Source organism: Amphiprion ocellaris, chromosome 18 (assembly GCF_022539595.1).
Source record: "Amphiprion ocellaris isolate individual 3 ecotype Okinawa chromosome 18, ASM2253959v1, whole genome shotgun sequence".
Lineage (NCBI taxonomy): Eukaryota > Metazoa > Chordata > Actinopteri > Pomacentridae > Amphiprion > Amphiprion ocellaris.
The window spans coordinates 12,520,148-12,538,562 of record NC_072783.1 but is presented as its reverse complement, the minus strand read 5'-3'; the positions used below and the strand labels follow the sequence as shown (position 1 = coordinate 12,538,562).

General features: G+C 39.0%; 1 protein-coding gene across 1 annotated transcript in view; it reads right to left on the bottom strand.

Moving 5' to 3' along the window:
* Positions 1–13,125, bottom strand: part of ipmkb (inositol polyphosphate multikinase b) — a 28,793-nt gene extending 15,668 nt beyond the window's left edge. The window contains exons 1-4 of the mRNA XM_023298564.3: positions 11,800–13,125; positions 4,878–4,963; positions 2,522–2,618; positions 1,067–1,239 (exon numbers count right to left, since the gene is read on the bottom strand). Of these exons, the coding sequence (XP_023154332.2) occupies positions 1,067–1,239; positions 2,522–2,618; positions 4,878–4,963; positions 11,800–12,037 (594 nt within the window). The 5' untranslated portion in view covers positions 12,038–13,125. The remainder of the gene's footprint in view (positions 1–1,066; positions 1,240–2,521; positions 2,619–4,877; positions 4,964–11,799) is intronic.
* Between the last annotated feature and the right edge of the window lie 5,290 nt (positions 13,126–18,415).

The window sequence follows — 18,415 nt, the reverse complement described above, 5'->3', positions numbered from 1 at the left end:
TTTTGAGCAGTGTATGTGCAACATGAAAGATCTGTTATTTCTTTGTGAATGCAACAACATCAGAGTTCTTTTTCAAAGACAGACGGTTGCAATGCCTGCGATAGCAACAGCAACGTGAATGATGCCCCAGGGTCCAAGGGTCTGTCATTAGTTTTCACTCGTCAGTTCTTATCCTTTGACTGCCTGGTTACCAGAAGAATTATCACATTTTTAGTCATAAATGAAAAGTCAGTTTCGGGCTTGAAAAACACAGAACACCTTAATCCTTTCAGTAAATTTGCACTTGTCTGCAACTGACAATGATTTACTAACGGAGCAGTTCAGTGGGTGGTGTATTCTGCTAGTGAACAGCAGCTGAGTTATGATCCCTGATCACTAAGCTCAAAAGAAGAATATATAACGTGACAACCTGTAGAAACAATTACTGAGGCTGAAATGCAACTCCGTGTTCTGACACCCTTATATCATAGCAGCATCAAGTTTTCTGCAGTTTGTGCAACAGTAGCTCTTCTGTGGTATCGACCACTGCGAGTCTTGGGTGCCCAAGACTTTATCTGGTTCATCAGTTGTCCTTTCCTGGAGCAGTATTGGTAGGTAGTAGCACCTACAACTAATGGTCCAATGAAGGTCAACTGTATACCAGGAACATCCCACAAGACCTGCTGTTTGGTAAGTTTGTTGACCCGGTCGTCTAGCCATCTCGTCAGTGTTGCTCAGATCGTCACACTGCCCATTTTTCCTGCTTCCAACACATCAGCTTCAAGACCTGACTGCTCATTTGCTGCCTAATATATATCCCCCACTGACAGCTAACACTGGAATGAATAAGAAAGTGCTGTTCACATCGCCTGTCATTGGTTTTAACGTAGTGACTGAACGGTGTACAGGTGTATTTAAATTATTCATGCAACACAAAGCAATATTCAAAGTACCAACCAGATGAAAAGTTTGGTTCAATTCACATATCTGTGTCTACTTGAATGTTACTGGTGTAAACGGATAAGAGTTTTAAAGTGACTACAAAGAGAGACTGAAAACATTCCACAATGCAACAGGTCAGACTCACCCTCATGCCAAGAACAAGGAAGCCTATCTCCTCCATCAGTGGGTATTTTCTGATCTGCTGTTCTCGCTTCTCTTGGGAGGCGAATGGATCGTAGCTCCGCTGGCCCAGCTTCACGTCCATGATGCACGGCTTGACGAAGCGCCGAGTCACATCCTCCAGTTTCAGGTATAAGTCTGGGTCAGCAGCACAGATGCATGTGTGATGACATTGGGATTGGAGTTATTGCTAGTTCATTCATATTAACTGCAATTGCATTGTTTCAGATATGATGAATGTACAAAAATCCCTCCTATACACTAATTATCACTTAATATTTAAAGGCCTATTCAGGAAAAGTTACAGTGGTTTGTGGCATTTGGCTTTCATAGCTCAAACTGTACAAATAAGCAGTTTTTACATTCTTGTCCCCTTGAGCATTCTAGGAGGCTGGACCTATTCAAGCACACACTGGGTCAGAAAGGTCACCATTAAAGCTAGACCACTATGCTGATAGAGTGATATATTAGCCAATATCAGCTTATTAAGATACAGTATAGAATAGAAGAGAGTATAATGCCTGTGGATATAACAAAATATGGCCTGACAAGATGACTCCCAGTCTGCAGAGGCTTGGCAGAAAAAGAAAAAGTACCCAAAGTGCACTGCCAAAATGACAAGAGTTTCTAAAGATGAATAAAGTGAAAACAATGACCTGGACCAGTACGACGTTTGACGTAAATCCACAATAGAAAACCCTTCGGATATTGTAAAGAGAAAGGTAGAGCAATACAACTTTTCCAGGAGGAACAGCTGAAAAAAACATTTCTAAAAAATGGAAGAACATCCCTTCAGAACTCTGTATTACACTGGCATCCTTCATGCAGATGAGGATTAAATCTGTCATCAAAAATAAAGGTGGACATGAACTATTGAAAAATTAAAAGATTAGAATCTGAGTAATGTACTAACTTATGTTGTATTAAGTTCCTACTGGGGCTCTGCATTTTAATAAAATAAATCCAAACTTACATGACAGTAAATACCCCGTTTACTTTAGAAATAAGGCAATAAATAAACTTCATGGTGATACAATTTGGAATCCTTTGACATTTATGTGATATTGCACAGGGGTGTACTCACTTCTGTTGCATACTGTGTATCAGTCAAAGTTATTCAGAAGTGGCAGCATGTACAATGGACATAAAACTGTATAAAACTTGATAACAACAACCAAAACACCCAAGGGATCCTTATTAAGTTGGTGTTTGTGTAAAAAAAAAATGCAGGATTTCTTTATCAACTCAACTTGGCCACAAACTCCAATATGGTTCGAGCTATAATCACCAGTTTATCATAGGTATAACACTCATACAACAGCCCAGACCAGCTTGCTCCTTCGCTAACACAAGCCTTTATCATTAAGTTGATCTGAATAAAAGAGAGAGAGAGATGGTTCAGTACAGTTTAGTCTTTTACCATTAGGGCTGTCAGGAGAAGACCAGGTCCCGTAATATTTGGGCAGATAGTTCTGGAGGTCTAGAAGACAAGGATCACAGCAGTCCTCTGCATACACCTAGGACACACAGACCCACACAAACATGTCATGTACCTCAGGGGGATGAAGCCTGCCTGGCTGTACATTCAGCAGTGAGTTATGCCTTAAATGTTAGTCTTGCATCATCACTGAATAGTTATTGCGAACATAGCAGTTTGTATTACCTGCTGGCGCTGGTCCCACTAGCTTTGCAGTAGCCTCAATGCACAACTTTAATGTCATTTTACGACAATTGGCAATTAAGTGGAATTGCATGTTAGGAGGCTAAACTGTAAAATGTATGACGTACTTTATGTATTATACATTTTGGAAGACTTCTGATTTAAGCCAAGTATAATTTTTGGTTTAATGCCTTTGTGTGTGAATAAGTGAGCACTTTGCTTATTATGTAGCCTTGACTGAAAGGTTGTGTAAATTGTAAATTGCACGAGTGTGCAAAGCTGTCATCAAAGCAAAAGGGGCTACGTTAAAGAATCTAAAATATAAAACATATTCTGATTTGTTTAACATTTTTTTGTTTACAACATAATTCCATATGTGTTCTTTCATGGTTTTGATGTCTTCAGTATTAATCTACAATGTAGAAAGCAATTGAAATAATAAAAAACCATTGAATGAGAAGGTGTGTCCAAACTCTTGTACCTTCAGTGCTCAATAAACCAACTTAAATGCAAATTTAGCTACAACCACTGCAATGCTAAAATAATGAGATTTCCTCCAGAAATTCCTGATTTATCATGTTCAAAATAATGGGACAGAAGGGAGATCACAGCAACTTTAGACCACCAAAATCTGAACAGTTCATCCCTACATCCAAATGAACATTTGTGCCAAATTCCTTTGAGGTACTTCTGACATATCACACTCGGAAGAATGAGACAGGCGGATGGACAGAGAACCCTGAAACATGACAGCCTTGGCTGTTGCGAGTATAAAATTGCAAAAAAAAAACCCAAAACAAAACAAAAACAACAAAAACAGTGCACGTACAATTTATAATATACTCCTCAGTGATATTTTAGAGCAGCTCAATAATGTTTTGTAACTAGCTGTCCAGCCCTGTGCAGGATTAGTGAGTATTGTGCCTACTGTTGAGATCTGGTTTTATTGGTTGGTCAGGAGACAGACAAGCATGATGCCATGACTCACTCCTGTTTGTATTAAAGCTGCTGAGGCTGACGGTAGTGCTAAGCTCTAAAGCAAACAGTGGAGCTTTGAAGCAGTAGAGTATATGCAGTCAGTTCTGTCTGATATGGAATGTCTGATACGTTTACTGATGGTTAACAATTTACACTTGTCCATCTATCCATCCATCCACCTTACACCTGCTTATCCTGCTGAGGTTACAGAATCCAGGATCCGTTTCATTTTCCGTCATAAGTATGTGTTTTGCTTTTCTGCCAGCATGTCTGGATTACTTGTATTTGCTCATGTTATGTTCCGATACTGTATTCTCTGCAACAAGTCAAACATCAGCAAGCTCATTCATTTTACTTTTTTCCAAACAGACCAGATTTTCCGGAGAAGCTTGACTGGTCTACACTGATGTTCTACAGAGAGGTGGACTATGGAGCAAGTTCAACATAACCAGGCTGGTGACAAAACTTAAAGCCTCCAGCAGAGATAGCGGGTATCATGATGATAGTTACCGACTTCTGGGGTCACAAAATTAACTGACCTACTTCAGTCAATAAGAACAGGTTGATATAATGGAGAGCTAGGAAGAATGTAAGAACTTTATTACAGTAAAAAGCACTGTTATTTGATGCAAGAGAGGGAAAGTGGGTGAAAACTGCTAATGATGTAAGTTATTTTATATATATTTTACCAGTTAGTGCAAAGTAGCCACTTATTTCTACCGTGACAGATGCACGTCAGAGCTCTGAAACTTCAAAAACTCTCCTCAGCATACCTCCCTAACCTATTAAACTCTCTGGATTTTTTTGTTGTGATGACAGCTTGGACAGCTCATGTTTCTACTGGAAAAACTGAAACTACTGTGTTTGTAGTGTGCTGTTTGAATCCAGGATTCGTACCTAGATTTCTGCACGGTTTCTTTTTTAACAAATAAACACCAAATAACAAAGCGAGAAATAAAGTTAACAATCAAGACATATAAACTGTAAAGAATTAGCTGTAGAAGTGTGTGTGTGTGTGTGTGTGTGTGTGTGTGTGTGTGTGTGTGTGTGTGTGTGTGTGTGTGTGTGTGTGTGTGTGTGTGTGTGTGTGTGTGTGTGTGTGTGTGTGTGTGTGTGTGTGTGTGTGTGTGTGTGTTACCATGCTGTAAAACTGCAACTCTCGTGGACCTCTTGGTGGAGGCTGCAGCTGCTTCAGGACTGTTCCGTCTGGGTGCTGCAAAATACCTGAAACAAACACAAAGGTGGCTTTAAAAAAAAACGAAGCAAAATTTAGCAAAGTAAAGGCTGTGGAGCTTTACACAGTTAAGACTAATATGTAACCATTGATAAAAAGACCCAGCGATTTAGCTTCAATTCTGGTTTTAACACATCGGTGTTTCTGTGAAGTACAGATACCTCAGTTTAACAGTTATTCAGAAGAACTGCATTTACCATCGCCATTAAGTCCCTGTTGTCACTAATTTAAGGGCTGTGGTCTCTCTGAACTACAGCTGATTAATCAATACAGCAACTGCCAGAATATTAATGGGAAAGACAAATGTAATGACTATATCCCACATTATTTACTGTTTTGTTTTAGTGCAGGCAATGGCAAATGCTATTGTTGCCTATTACAGTTCTCCAAGTGAAAATGTAGGGTTAGTTGCTATTTAGTGTTAATTACTCCGCCAAGGAATGTGGTGGAGTTATGTGACGATAGGCGTTGGTTTGTCTGTCTGTTAGCAACATTACTCAAAAATGGATTAACAGATTTAGATGAAATTTTCAGGGAAGGTCAGAAATGACACAAGGACCAAGTGATTAGATTTTGGCAGCGATGCGGCTCATAGTCTGGATCCACGGATTTGTTAAAGATTTCTGTATCATTGCGAGATACGGCATGGCATCACTGTAACTATGACAACAAGTGAACACTACGTCGGCTGCCTGCTGACGATGACATGATTGTACTACAGATCAACCGCTGCAGACTCATCGGGACTTAACTGATTAAATTGTGGGGGTGTTTCAGAGTCCAATCAATGCCCGCCGCCCGCGACATATTTAGGTCACGTGAATCGGTATCCGTACATAAGGTCATTTTGTTTGTGGGTACATCTATATTAATTGGCCACATTCTATAGTGCTGTGATTTCTGATCATCAATAACTGATAAACAAATGCTGCGTTTCTAAAAAATAAAATGCTGCATTTCTGACAATGCCATATGGAAGAATGAACAGCCTTGATGGAGTGCTGCGCTCTCTGAGTGTCTTCTTTTTCATTCTTCATCACTATGTGTTTCAATAAATGCGTTTCATCTTATTTCAATCTTATTGTACAAAGAAAGACACAGTGAGGAAAAGATGAGTCTCTTGTTACATCATCAAATGCTGGCAACAGCTGATCACAGATAGATTGAATGAACCTGCGGTGAAAGGATTAATCTGGTCTTTGGCTGATTGGTGGCTTATTCTTAAAATGTACAGATGTACAAACAAACATACAAGCACTAAACAATATACACAACTTCCATCAATAGTTCTGTACGGTCTGAATCCTGACACCATGCAGTCGGCAGTGTTTTCCCTTCACTCTGCAGCTAATGTGTTGCTACGGCTTTTGTTTTGTCATTTATTTTTCAGTTATTCTGTGAGAAAATACACAGAATTATTAAAAAGTTAAGGTGCTCATAATGCATGATGTTATCTACTACACAGTCAAATGAACACACACGGGCACACACACTAATGGTATGAAAAAAGGTAGTAATAAATAAACAGCAGCAGACATGTAGAGAATTGCATATGATTTTTGCTGAGAAAACAAATTAAATTCATTGATTTTTGATTCATTTGTAGAAGGACTATTCTAGTACATTGCAACTTGGGTCATATTTTTGTAATTCTGACCAACATATTTTTTCAGGCCCTGACACACTGAGTCAGAGTGAAAGTGGGAAATCAACAGGCTGATATTACTGACTGATTCCAACTTATTACAGTTATCAATACCAGAGTATATGTTGACTGAAATTTCACCCCATAAAATATCTTGCTCAGTATATACCTAAACTTATTATCCAAACTGCCTGTTCCCAAATTTGCTGTCGTTATGTTATGTTCCCTGGTCTCAGCTAATTCCCTGATGGTATTTAATGGCTATAAATAACGGCAAAAGCTATGAAAATAAAACCTGAGTTGCTATACAACACAATATTTATCATTACATATTGCTTTCACATAATAAAAAAGAAACCAACATCAGATGTTTGAGGGTGAAAAATGTCATTTTTTTTCATTGGAGCACTAACCATCACTGTGGGGTTTATGTGAACGTAGTTCCAGTTTAATGCTGTTTCACTTACTTCTCCCCAGTGATAAATGCACAGTTTCAAAATTTCAGTATTCGCATGATCTAATAAAAAAATTGACTTAGGTCATGTTGAAAATTTCCACTCAGGTCTCAAATCTAAGTCCTGCTTTCAACATAAAGAGTCAAAACTGAGCTGCTGACAGATGAAGTCTGCTGACTAACACAATCGGACTTTCACCTTTGCCTCTTGGTTAGCATCAGACATTGTCACCACATTATGATCCAACTACAGACATATGAGCACCAACAGAAAGCAGAGACTGGCATGTAACATTTTAACTTGTCTGACAATGTTCAGTGGTGTTCGTCGGCCGTTTCCAGCTAGAATAGTCATTTACCACATTAACAATGTCTAGACTGTATTTCTGATTAATTTAATGTTATTTTCACATAAAAAAAATGCTTTTCTTTCAAAAATGGGGACATTTCTAAGTGACCCCAAACTTTTGAATGGTAGTGTATATATTCTACACTGTCTCCTAAAAATTGTGTTCTTATACAATTATTCTGCGTTCTCACGTATGTTTTAAGAGAAATGTATTTTATGCTGGATTACACTTGTTTGTGATGTATCACAAATGTGTTTTTTAATCAACATATCCTTGTCATTTATTTTGTACCTTTACTGTCGTCTATTTTCGACCAACCAATCATACATTAATTGGGGTGTGACTCGTCTCACTGGTAACCCAGAAAATGGAATAGCTTCAAATATAATGTGAAAGAAAAAGTCACTGATGCTCCCGTTTTTTTGTTGTTCACCAAAATCCTGCTTTTTTGTATAGAGATTTAGCGAAGAGAAATTGTCTTTCCTCTCAGCAATATAGTCATAAATTTTCCCTTTCATTTAATTCTTTATTCTGCTTTGAAATTGTTCTTCTTTGGTTTAATACGACTTCTTCCAATTAAGAGGAGGCACAATGCAGCTATGTAAAAGTGCAGTGTTACCTGAGTAAAAGTGTCCAAGTGTTATCAGGAAAATACATTCAAAGTATTAAAAGTGAAAGTACTAAATGCAGAAATGTCTTAAAATGTTTTACTATTATATTATGATTAATATTCATGCAATAATGCCAGAGCAGGATTTTATGTAGTAGTAACAGTAACCACATGCCCTTCAAAGAACCTGGAATTGTTAAGAACCAGAATCGATGAGCAAATTCGGAACCATAGTCAGAATAGTTCAAGTATAAATAATACTCTAGAGTACAATGTTAACGTGAGCCTGGGATACATAGCATTCACAAAATAGTTACAGTTTACCTTTGTCTTGTTAATTAGCTAATTGTAAGTCAGTAAGTTTGAAAGGTTGCCAAACACCACTTTTGAAGATGAACCACAAGAGAACTCCAGTTTGTGCGTGCAGTACACTGTCTGAATTAGAACTGTCAAGGAGTCTCAGTTAATCTATTGATAGCAAACTGAATGTGCCAAAAAACTAATTATAGAATTTGTTAACTGATTCGGACACACAGAAGATAAGAATTGGGATTATTTTGTGAATTCATTTTTTCCCCTACAAAATATGTAAAACATCTGAGAACTACAGAAAAAAGGTGGATTTTGTTTCACATATTTTATTTTTAGACTCAGATAATAAGACAACAACAAATGATATTCAGTCATATAAGCTATTTTGACTTTTTGGCATTCATTTTAATGCTAGTAAAACAAAGTACCATGTATGCATTGTGTTCGGCAGCAACATTCCCTGTCTGAATGTCACGGTAACCAAGATCACAACTTGCAGTGGCTCACATTCACATTGGATAAGCACTGGGGGCAACGTGGCAAAGCAACATCTTCAGCTGCATCATTTGGAATGAAATCTTGTTTGCTCCTTGAACTTAAAGGTCAAACGCTTTTTATCTCCTCTCAAGCCAGAGCGGGAATGAGCCATAATGGTCTACAGAGTGTCAATAGAATTTCAAAAAACATCAGCATCGGATTACTTGTGTGAGAGAAACTACATTAACCCCTAAAACCGTCAGGTCCAGTGAGTAATCCTTCACACTTTTAGCCCTTTGTGGCACAACTGTGCATCACTGACATACATTTAAAAAAAAGACCTACGGTGGAGAGGTACTGGAGGCCAGAGGAAACAATGGGAGGAGATCATTGTCAGGCATCAGCAGTACAAGCTGAGCAACATTCTAGGGCTTGTTCCACAACTGCTGGAGTACTCACAGTACTCCCTTTCTCTTCCTGTTAGTTGGAACCTGTGTGTACTGGTTTAATAATTATTTAGCACCAAGCCCAAGAGGGACAAAGATAAGGTTCTACATTAATGTCAAATACACTGCCAGCCTCACTGAATGTCTCTTTCTACTTCCCAGAGACATTTTGAACAAGTCATCATCAGAAAAATATTCTGTACAATTCATTAGTGGCACTCATCTAGACTCCATTAACTCCTTTAACCTTTAAATAATGTGAGAGAAAACTGATTTTATAGCGTTAGATTTATATTGGTGCTTGACTTCTGTTGAGCAAAAATATTGTGCTGTATACTGTCTAAACTGTCCCAGAAAGGAAACACAGGTCCTGGTCATGGCAGGCCACAACAGCGTCTCTCTGCTTCGCCCTCATCACTGCACTTGGTCCTAAAAGTAACTCCAATGTTATACTTTCTGCATTTCACCAATATGCAAGGGCCCAGGTGATGTAACTTCAGTCATCTCCCGAAACCCACAAGAGCGAACCAGACCCATCCACAGATGTCTGCATGCAGCCCAAAATTTACGACCGTGCACAACTAGGGAAGCAGCATGCCTGCTTGGCAGTGGCATGCATGTGCAGAATATGCAAGTAAGGACTACTGCATATGAGTGGAATGGAGTTCTCCCAGCAGATTCCAAGCAGGCTCGAAAGAAGTACAACACCATGCACCCGTGGTGTCCACAGCTGTCTGTGTATGCGAGTGTAAAGAAACAGGATCAAAGCTTTAAAGACCAGTAAGCAGCTATGATCCAGACTAGAGAAAGAGTCCACTAAAACCAGTGGTCTCCCTGCCATTATTAGGTAATATGGCACCTTATATGCTTGTAATAACTTGGCTGAAGAGCTGTGTATTTAAGACTGACAGCACTGTGTTACGAACAGATACTCGTTTTAATTTAAGAATAATTTTTCAGCTTTGGACAAATCTATGCAAAGGTGCTCATGATTCCAATCATTTGAGAAGCCCACATTGATTCTGTGTAGGGAAAAGATGACAATTGTTTCTCCTGCACATGTTCTGATTCATAGTGTTAACAGAGAGAAGGGGCTGTTTACAAATGCGTCTCTTGTCTCTATTGCCAATGAGTTTGTGAGACACAGAGAGGACTCAGCTTGACAGTGTAATAGGATTTTACCCATTTTAAAACAGAAAAAAAAAAAAAAAAAAAAAAAAAGAAAATCAATACATGGAAGTCGGTGTTTGTTTTGTGGTGGGTCATTACAAATCAGTGTGTGGGAAACACTTGTCGGACATCATTGGACTTTTAAATTAGTGTTGGACAACTCTGCGACTATATTGGCAGCCATTGGTGGTTGGAAAATTTAACATACCATTCAACCCCAGATGCAGCATGTTGAATGACAATTTCACGTCACACTTGTTACCAAGCATCTACTGACTAAGTTACATTGTGGTATGCTGATTCACAGTCACAGAGTTGGTACAGATGGTAGGCTTGCAATTCAACATGGTGAACATGGATGAAGTAAAACACTAATTTTCACACTAAGAAAATGGTGAGTACGCACATCAAGACACTTTAACGAAAAAAAAGGCTTTGACCAGGGAAATCCAAGAATGCACTGCAGGTCACAGATAACTCCTGAGAATGCCATCCTGTCTGTACAACAACATGGGTATGTGTCTTTCATAAGATGCATTTCATCGCAGTAACTGACTGATCACCAATGACTCACCTACCTGAAACAACACTTTAACTAATACCAATAAAATGCACAATTAATTCTGCATAATACCTCGTCTGGCCACATACAATGGACTTGTTCTGAGTCAGTGAGTGTGTAGTGTGTGTGCTAGTGACGACAGGGAGACCACCGAGCAACAAAGACACGGTCTTAGATCGACAAATGATCTGTAATCCGTGAAGATCAGTAATGACAAAATAAGAAAGCTCCTTTACTTCATTTCTACAGGCGCATGAATCTTATCTCGTATACATCCTGTGCCTTCATCTGTGACAACACCACACCAAGCTCAGATTTAAAAACCTTGCAATTCAGTGACAGCAAACACACCTGGCAGAGCAAAAACAAAGCCATTTCCTTAATTGTTACTTTGTCATACACACTTCATCAAACAATGCACGAGTGGCATGTGCATTATTGGCAGTAGTAGCATAAAGAAAGCCGTGTGATGGAGCTGATAAGAACGTTCTCAGGAATATTTTGTAGGTCAAATTTTCTACTGATCCCAGGTAGTTAACTATGTCTTCAGTGGTCAGTCATGGTTCAGGTTGTCCACCTGGCCAAGAGCAGAACCCCAAGTTGTTAATCACAGGTTGCTGGTGTGCAAGTCTGTGTTCATGAGTGAATTAGAAACACACTGTAGAGCGCTTTGGAGAACTGAAGCTCAAAAAGACACCATACAAGTATTACTAAGTGTTACTCAGTCTTCATAAAATGCTGAAGCAAGGAAATTAAGGTTTGTTCTAAAATTAAGATTTTTTTTTTCCCAGGTAACTTACCCACTTTATCCACTCCATACTTGTGACCCGCCACCTGATGTGAGAGCGGGACGCAGCCGTTCAGGTGAGCCGGGCTCTGGAGCCCTACAGGCCGCTGGCCGGACTTCTCCTTCGCGGGGCCGCCTCCAGAGAGCCGCGGGGTCAGATTAACCCCAACAGCGGCGGAGCTGGGGGTCAGCTCCAGTCTGCCGAGGGCCAGGGAGGACTCCATCATCACGCGATGTGGAGTTGTTGACATTTGTAAAATAAAAAAGGGTTTGGGGCAAGGCCTTTGTCCAGAGACAAAAGATTAAAAAAATAAAATGTAAATGTCAAGTATGTGACTGCATCGATTCACATACTGTCATTACGTAAGCACAGAATAGAGCCCGCACACATTCAACAAAGTGTGAGAGGATGAGAAGCCTACTCGGGAATGGTCCGGTCCACACGAAGCCCGCACAGCAGCTTCGGTCGTGGCCGCTATTTTCGCCCACTGACAGTATCCACGCTGACAGGTAGCAGCACCGTGGAAACCCCGCTGTCTCTCCTCGTGAGGCAGCGCTCCTTCAATGATTTTCATATCTTGGACAGCAGCATAAATACATCCCGGACACATCCCACTTCCTACCAGTGTCGACACACCCACAGCCCGGCACCATTTCCGGTCGAAGGCTTCAAAATAAATGCAGACGTGCAGATAATACACTGTACGGGGTAGAAAAACAAAGCACAATGCTCTTTCTGGAATTGCAAATCGGCTGTTGTTTTTTGTCCCAGCGTTACCTCTCTGTCCAACCACCAAGCTTTATTTTAACACGCGAACGCTGTTATATTTGATGCCTTTATTACGGAGACTAGTTGAGGCCAGCTGCCGTCGCATCCTCTTGAAGTTGAGCTAACTTGACGCAATCCCACTTCCCCGCTTCGCACAAGTAAATACTGCTGCCTGTCAGCAATGGTGATGTTACGACACAGTCAGGAGTTAGATCCAGCTCCACTTAGCAAACACCGAGACGGGCGGGGCGAACGGACACAATAAAATTGCATGTAGAGGCTACTGAGTTCGGGTTTCGATTGCTAACTCATCGATACTGTCCATTAGACTGCTTATCAAAACCGTCACCGTTCAAACGAGCAGAGCGACATCGCACCTGCCCTATAATCTCCTTCAACGCGAAGGCCAGCCAGCTGTAAATGAACATAAACACGAAGCAATGCTGTCCAAAAATCCATGATATGAAAAGAGGTCGGTGGAGTCCTTCTCAGCCACAGATATCCAGGTCAGTGTAGGCGGCTACCTCTCTACGTTACGAGCAGCGCCCAAAGCCTCCCACACGTTTGCGACACTTGCCTCTACTGTCGTAAAAACGTCCACTCTCTCCCATTGACGGCAGCGCAGTGAGACTGGTTTGCATTTCTTATCGACGTATGGTTGTGTAAAGTACATGTTCATAGATATTTATTGTGTTGTCAGCTCGCTGTCACTGTCAACCCTACGAGTTATATAAGCACAATTATTATTATTGTTGTTGTTGTGGTTGTTATAGTGTTTTTTATAAACCCCAAATATATTGAAGCTTTTCCTAAATAATAAGGTTTTTTTTGCATTTTAGCAAGATTTTACAAAAAAATCTCCACAACACTGCCAAATAACTATAACCTAAAATAATTCCTCATTATGTTTTCTAATTGCTAGTGATGAAAAAGTGATGTCGATCTATGATATACTTCAACTATTTACCTCTTTCTGTTTTAAAATGACAGTCCCTACTACAGCAGCAGCACTGAGTTCATTCTTTGTTTTTCAGACATTGCATATGATTATTTTATCTAAACATTTAGATTTTAAAAATTGTTTGATATTGGACTGAATAAAGAATTATATTCACCCTTGTGATTCCCTTTTAAAATGAATTGAATTAATTACTAATAACTCTACAAAAAACTTTCAGGACACCCCTTTATGTTTTTGGGGGTTCCCTTGACAACTTTCTCTGAACTGAAATGTTTCTACACAAAAAGAAGCATCTTTCCTGGGTCATATGGGAAGATGACAGTTTTTCAAGATTTTACATTTAGTTTTGAGATAACAAAGTTGTGATCTGTTATGCTAGCTATGTAACTGATTAATAACAGACTACAACTTTGTTATTATAAATATTAATGAGCTCAAAACTAAATGCTCATGACCTGGGGGCTTTGGGGTTAGGGTGGGGGTTGTTCCCATCACATACAGCCCTGGTGTCACACATGGGAGCCTTTTTTATGTAGGCCTTCTTCAAAATTAAGATATGCTTATAGACTCTGGCCAATAGATTCAGTGTGTGCTGCTCAATAGATGGCAGTTCATTAAATCCAATAAGCTGTTTTTTGCCCCTACATGTCATCTCAGCTACTGTTATAAGGAATCTCATTACAATTTATTTGAAACATATCTCTAATAATTGAGTATTGAGACAAGCCTGAAGCATGAACACCAGGACAAGTCAATCAGTCCATTTCTGAATATATCTCAAAACAAAAACATCATAAAATAGCATAGCCCAGCATGCATTATGCCACTTTGTTACTTCAGTCAAACTAACTGTTCTGAGGCCCCCGCTGCACATGGGTGAAGCTTTTTATTATATGTGAAGAGACTCATACCTGCCTGTATATTATTGCCCCAGTATCTCACTGTTGGCTTGTAAAATGCACCTATGGCTTCTTTTCTTGAAGTGCATTACAACATCTAATGTGAACATTATATATATATTTGAATACAGACTGTACTTTAAATATTTAATGTACAATATTTTATGAAGACAGTAATGTGTTACAGCATGAAAAAAAATATATCAACACCAATATCCAGAGTGTTATTTGACCTACGTCGTCAATACCTACCCTGCATATTATTTCAATAATATAGTGACTTAGAAAAAAAACACATCAGTTGGCTCTACATTGAGCTTAACATACCTGAATGGTTGTGTAATTTCTAGCACCACTATAGTATTTCAAACAGTTCCTGTGATGCTCTTCTGTTACCACTATTGCACACATATCAGGAGCTGTTATGTGGTTTTATCTAGGTTTTATCATATAGTGACAAATGTTTGCTGTAGGAATTCAGGTGTGAGTTTAAGGTATTTTTCTCCTAGCTCAGTCTGTACATCCTATAAATGATAACTATTGCCTTTTACCTCTGTCTGCGTTCATATCAGTCCAGCTGTTTAATAGTCTCAGATGGATCAGTCTTTGTTTTTTGAATGTCAGACTACTTCTGAAATGTTATATCTGGTTTATATTTGCTTTAAACAATTTAGATAAATTGGAAGCCTGTTCCGAATCAAAGGCAACTTTTGTCTGTCTTAATGTCACTTACAGTGTTCAGAATCATTTGATAACAGCACGACATCAGATTTTTTCCCTCCGATTTCTCAGAGAAAACGTGACAAAGACATTGATAAACAGCACAACGGTCCACTAAGTAATGGAATGTATGTGAAATAAACGACTGTTTACTGAGTTTCAGAGCCTCGTCTATAATTCCAGGGAGTGCGTGTCCCTAATTGTACTGACAATTTTGCTATCTGTTGGAAAGTTCTTGCTATCACTGTAATTGGCCTTAAGTCACGTAAACACAAATGCTGGAACCAGTAAACAGATAGCATTCAGTTTATAGTAAGATGAAGAGCTGCTCAGGATGTCCTGATGCTCGAAACAGCATGAGAGTGTTTATGCTGAAGACTCACATCAGCATTACATAATGTACAAACAGCAGAATTACAATTTAGACTAAGCACCATTTCTGTCTGTCCAAGTTTAAGTCAGAGGCAATGTTCTAAGTCTATCATATCACATTCATTATTAAATAATCATCTGCTTTTACGAACTGCCAACCTTGATCGGAATTGAGAAAAGCCGACATCTGGCCTTGTACAAAGAAGTAAGAACTAACATGGAGAACACTGGATAATTAAAGCTGACAATGCATACAAATCAATAGTATATCTCTCTCTCGCAGAGGTACAGAAGACTGACTGTGGTTTCATGTGGTAAATTCAGACAATTTTCAGATCCACTTGAAGATGAAGAGAGAACTCACTGCAACAGTTATTGTTTTTTTAAGACAATATTTTCTACCTATCTAGTTTCTATAGGTAAAATCAATACTTTTGTCATATTTGAGATATTCATTCATTTAATTTTACATTTTAAATGATTTTAAAAACTAATGGCTTATGAAACTATTGCAAGATACTATCTTTTCCTTACAGGATGCAAGCAGTAACAGGAAAGGAGAGGCAGTAAACTAATTCAGACGTGCCGCATTCATGTCCTGGGGGAATAACTCCTTCACTCTTGTGTGAATCACTCATCATAGATACAAGTTTTGTGTAGAATGTGGTTTGCCCTTTATTATGTATAGTTTTTATATATTTATTTTTTACTATAATATAGTAAAAATATAATAATATATAATATAATATAGTAAAGTATAATATATATATATATATATATATATATATATATATATATATATATATATATATATATATATATATATATATATATATATATATGAATGCAGACACCATAGTAATAAGAAAATGTTTAGTACACCTTTCATTATTGAGATTAATTTTTTTCACTACTTCACATGTCCATCATTATTTTTAACAACATTGAATCCTCCTCTGCATTAAAAATCAGATTTTGTCAGTGTACTTTGGATGCTTCCCGTGCTGGAATACTTTTATTCCAAGCTTCTACAAACTGGGAATTATCTTGTCAGCCATTATTTTCATTTATCTACAGGCATTCATGGTGCCATCTAAAAATGTCATCTCCCCATCACCTTTTGGACTTGTGCAGCCCCATATCATCACCTTTCCACCTCTCTGTGTCACTGTCAGGACTATGGTAATACTGTGGTAGTCTTGGCTAAGTTCTTGCCAAACATGCTGAAACCCATCTGAGAAAACATTTTTTTTATTTCAGCGTTCTTCAAATATTAATCAGGATTCTTTTTGTGTCATTGCAGTTTTGTATCAAACAGCAAGCAAGAGAAAACTGACTGTATTTAGTGATCATGAGGAGAGTTATTGTTTCTGTCAACAGTGCTTGGTTCCTCAGCCCTGTGCAGTCGATTCTAAGTATAAAGTGGCATATTAAGAAAATATTTCAGGGTTAGTTGCTTAAATATGTCCTTAAGTACGGTAAATAAGTACAAGTGGTACATTAATGTACTTAGTAACATTCCCTCACTGATGTAAACAGCTTCAGTGTAATTACCTTGGGTGTTTGTGTTTTAACGGCAATATTCGGAACTACGTTTCCCGTGATGCACTTCGGAGCAGCGACCGTAAACGGAAGAAGCGGAAACAAAAGAGGTTTTTATAAAAACACAAACACATCCCCGGCTGTCGAAGTACTCAGGGAATATAATACAGCTACTAACTACGCCAGCAATAATACTGAAATCGAAAATAAAGAGTGAGTCGAAGTGAGTTAGACAGCGAACTGCACCAGTCAGCATGGCACTCAAAAGAATACAGAAGGTAAGATTGACCAGCTAGGTTTGGCTGCCAGCTAAAGGTAGCTAACTGGCTCAGCACAGGCTAATGTCAGAGTTCGTTTTTACACTAAGGTTTATAAACGAATACTCCAAAGCTCTCCACGTATTAAAACAATTTATCTCGAACTTCTTAGCGTTTCTGGAAGTAATGGGCTTGCTGACATATAACAGACACAACAGAATAACAACTTCAAAGTTTCATGCTAGCTCGCTAACAAATATCCAAGTTACCGCACTAACTACTCTCTTTGACGCCTCCATATCTATCTGTTGCCGTTTGCGAAGTCGTGCGTTCTCTAACTTGTCTGAGTAACCAGTCAACAGTCCTGTTGTTCTTGCCCTCCTGGCGGTGGGCAAGTACTGCAGTGACTAGGAAAGTTACTTCTCAGCAATGAATTTTTGTTTTCCGTTTCTCCCTGTCGTAACCCTGTTGTTTTAGTGTTGCTAGAGTAACTGCTTTAGTGTAATACTAAGAGCAGATAGTATCTCTAAAGAACCCTCAGTTCTCAAAAGCACTAGACTTTGCATGAGAGAATAGTACATAAAGAAATACCCGTCCGCGCACTCTTTGTCTTCATCCACTTATTCGGAGTCAGGTTGTAGTAGCAACAGGCTCAGCAGGGCATTCCAGATGTCCATCTGCCCAACAGTGTGTTCCTACTGGGGGATCCCAAGGCGCTAGCAAGTTCTGGGCATACCCTGGGATCTCTTCCCAGTTGGCCAAAAACCCTCCAAAAATTGTACAAAGTCGACATCTTAATCAGATGCTTCAGCCATCACATTGGGATCCTTTTGACACAAAGTAGCAGCCACTATTCCAAGCTCACTTCCTATTTCAGATCTCTTCATCCTACCTCTAAGGCTGAGCCCAGGCACTAACAGAAGAAACTCATTTCGGCCCCATTACTGCTGCTGCTGCACCAGTCCGTCGATCCATGTTGCATTCCATTTTCCCATCACTTGTGAACAACATCCTGAGATACTTAAACTCCTTCATTTGGGGTAGAAACCTTTACGTCGAATTTGGAGCTGCTAACTCTCATCCCAGTCACTTCACATTGGGCTGCAAAC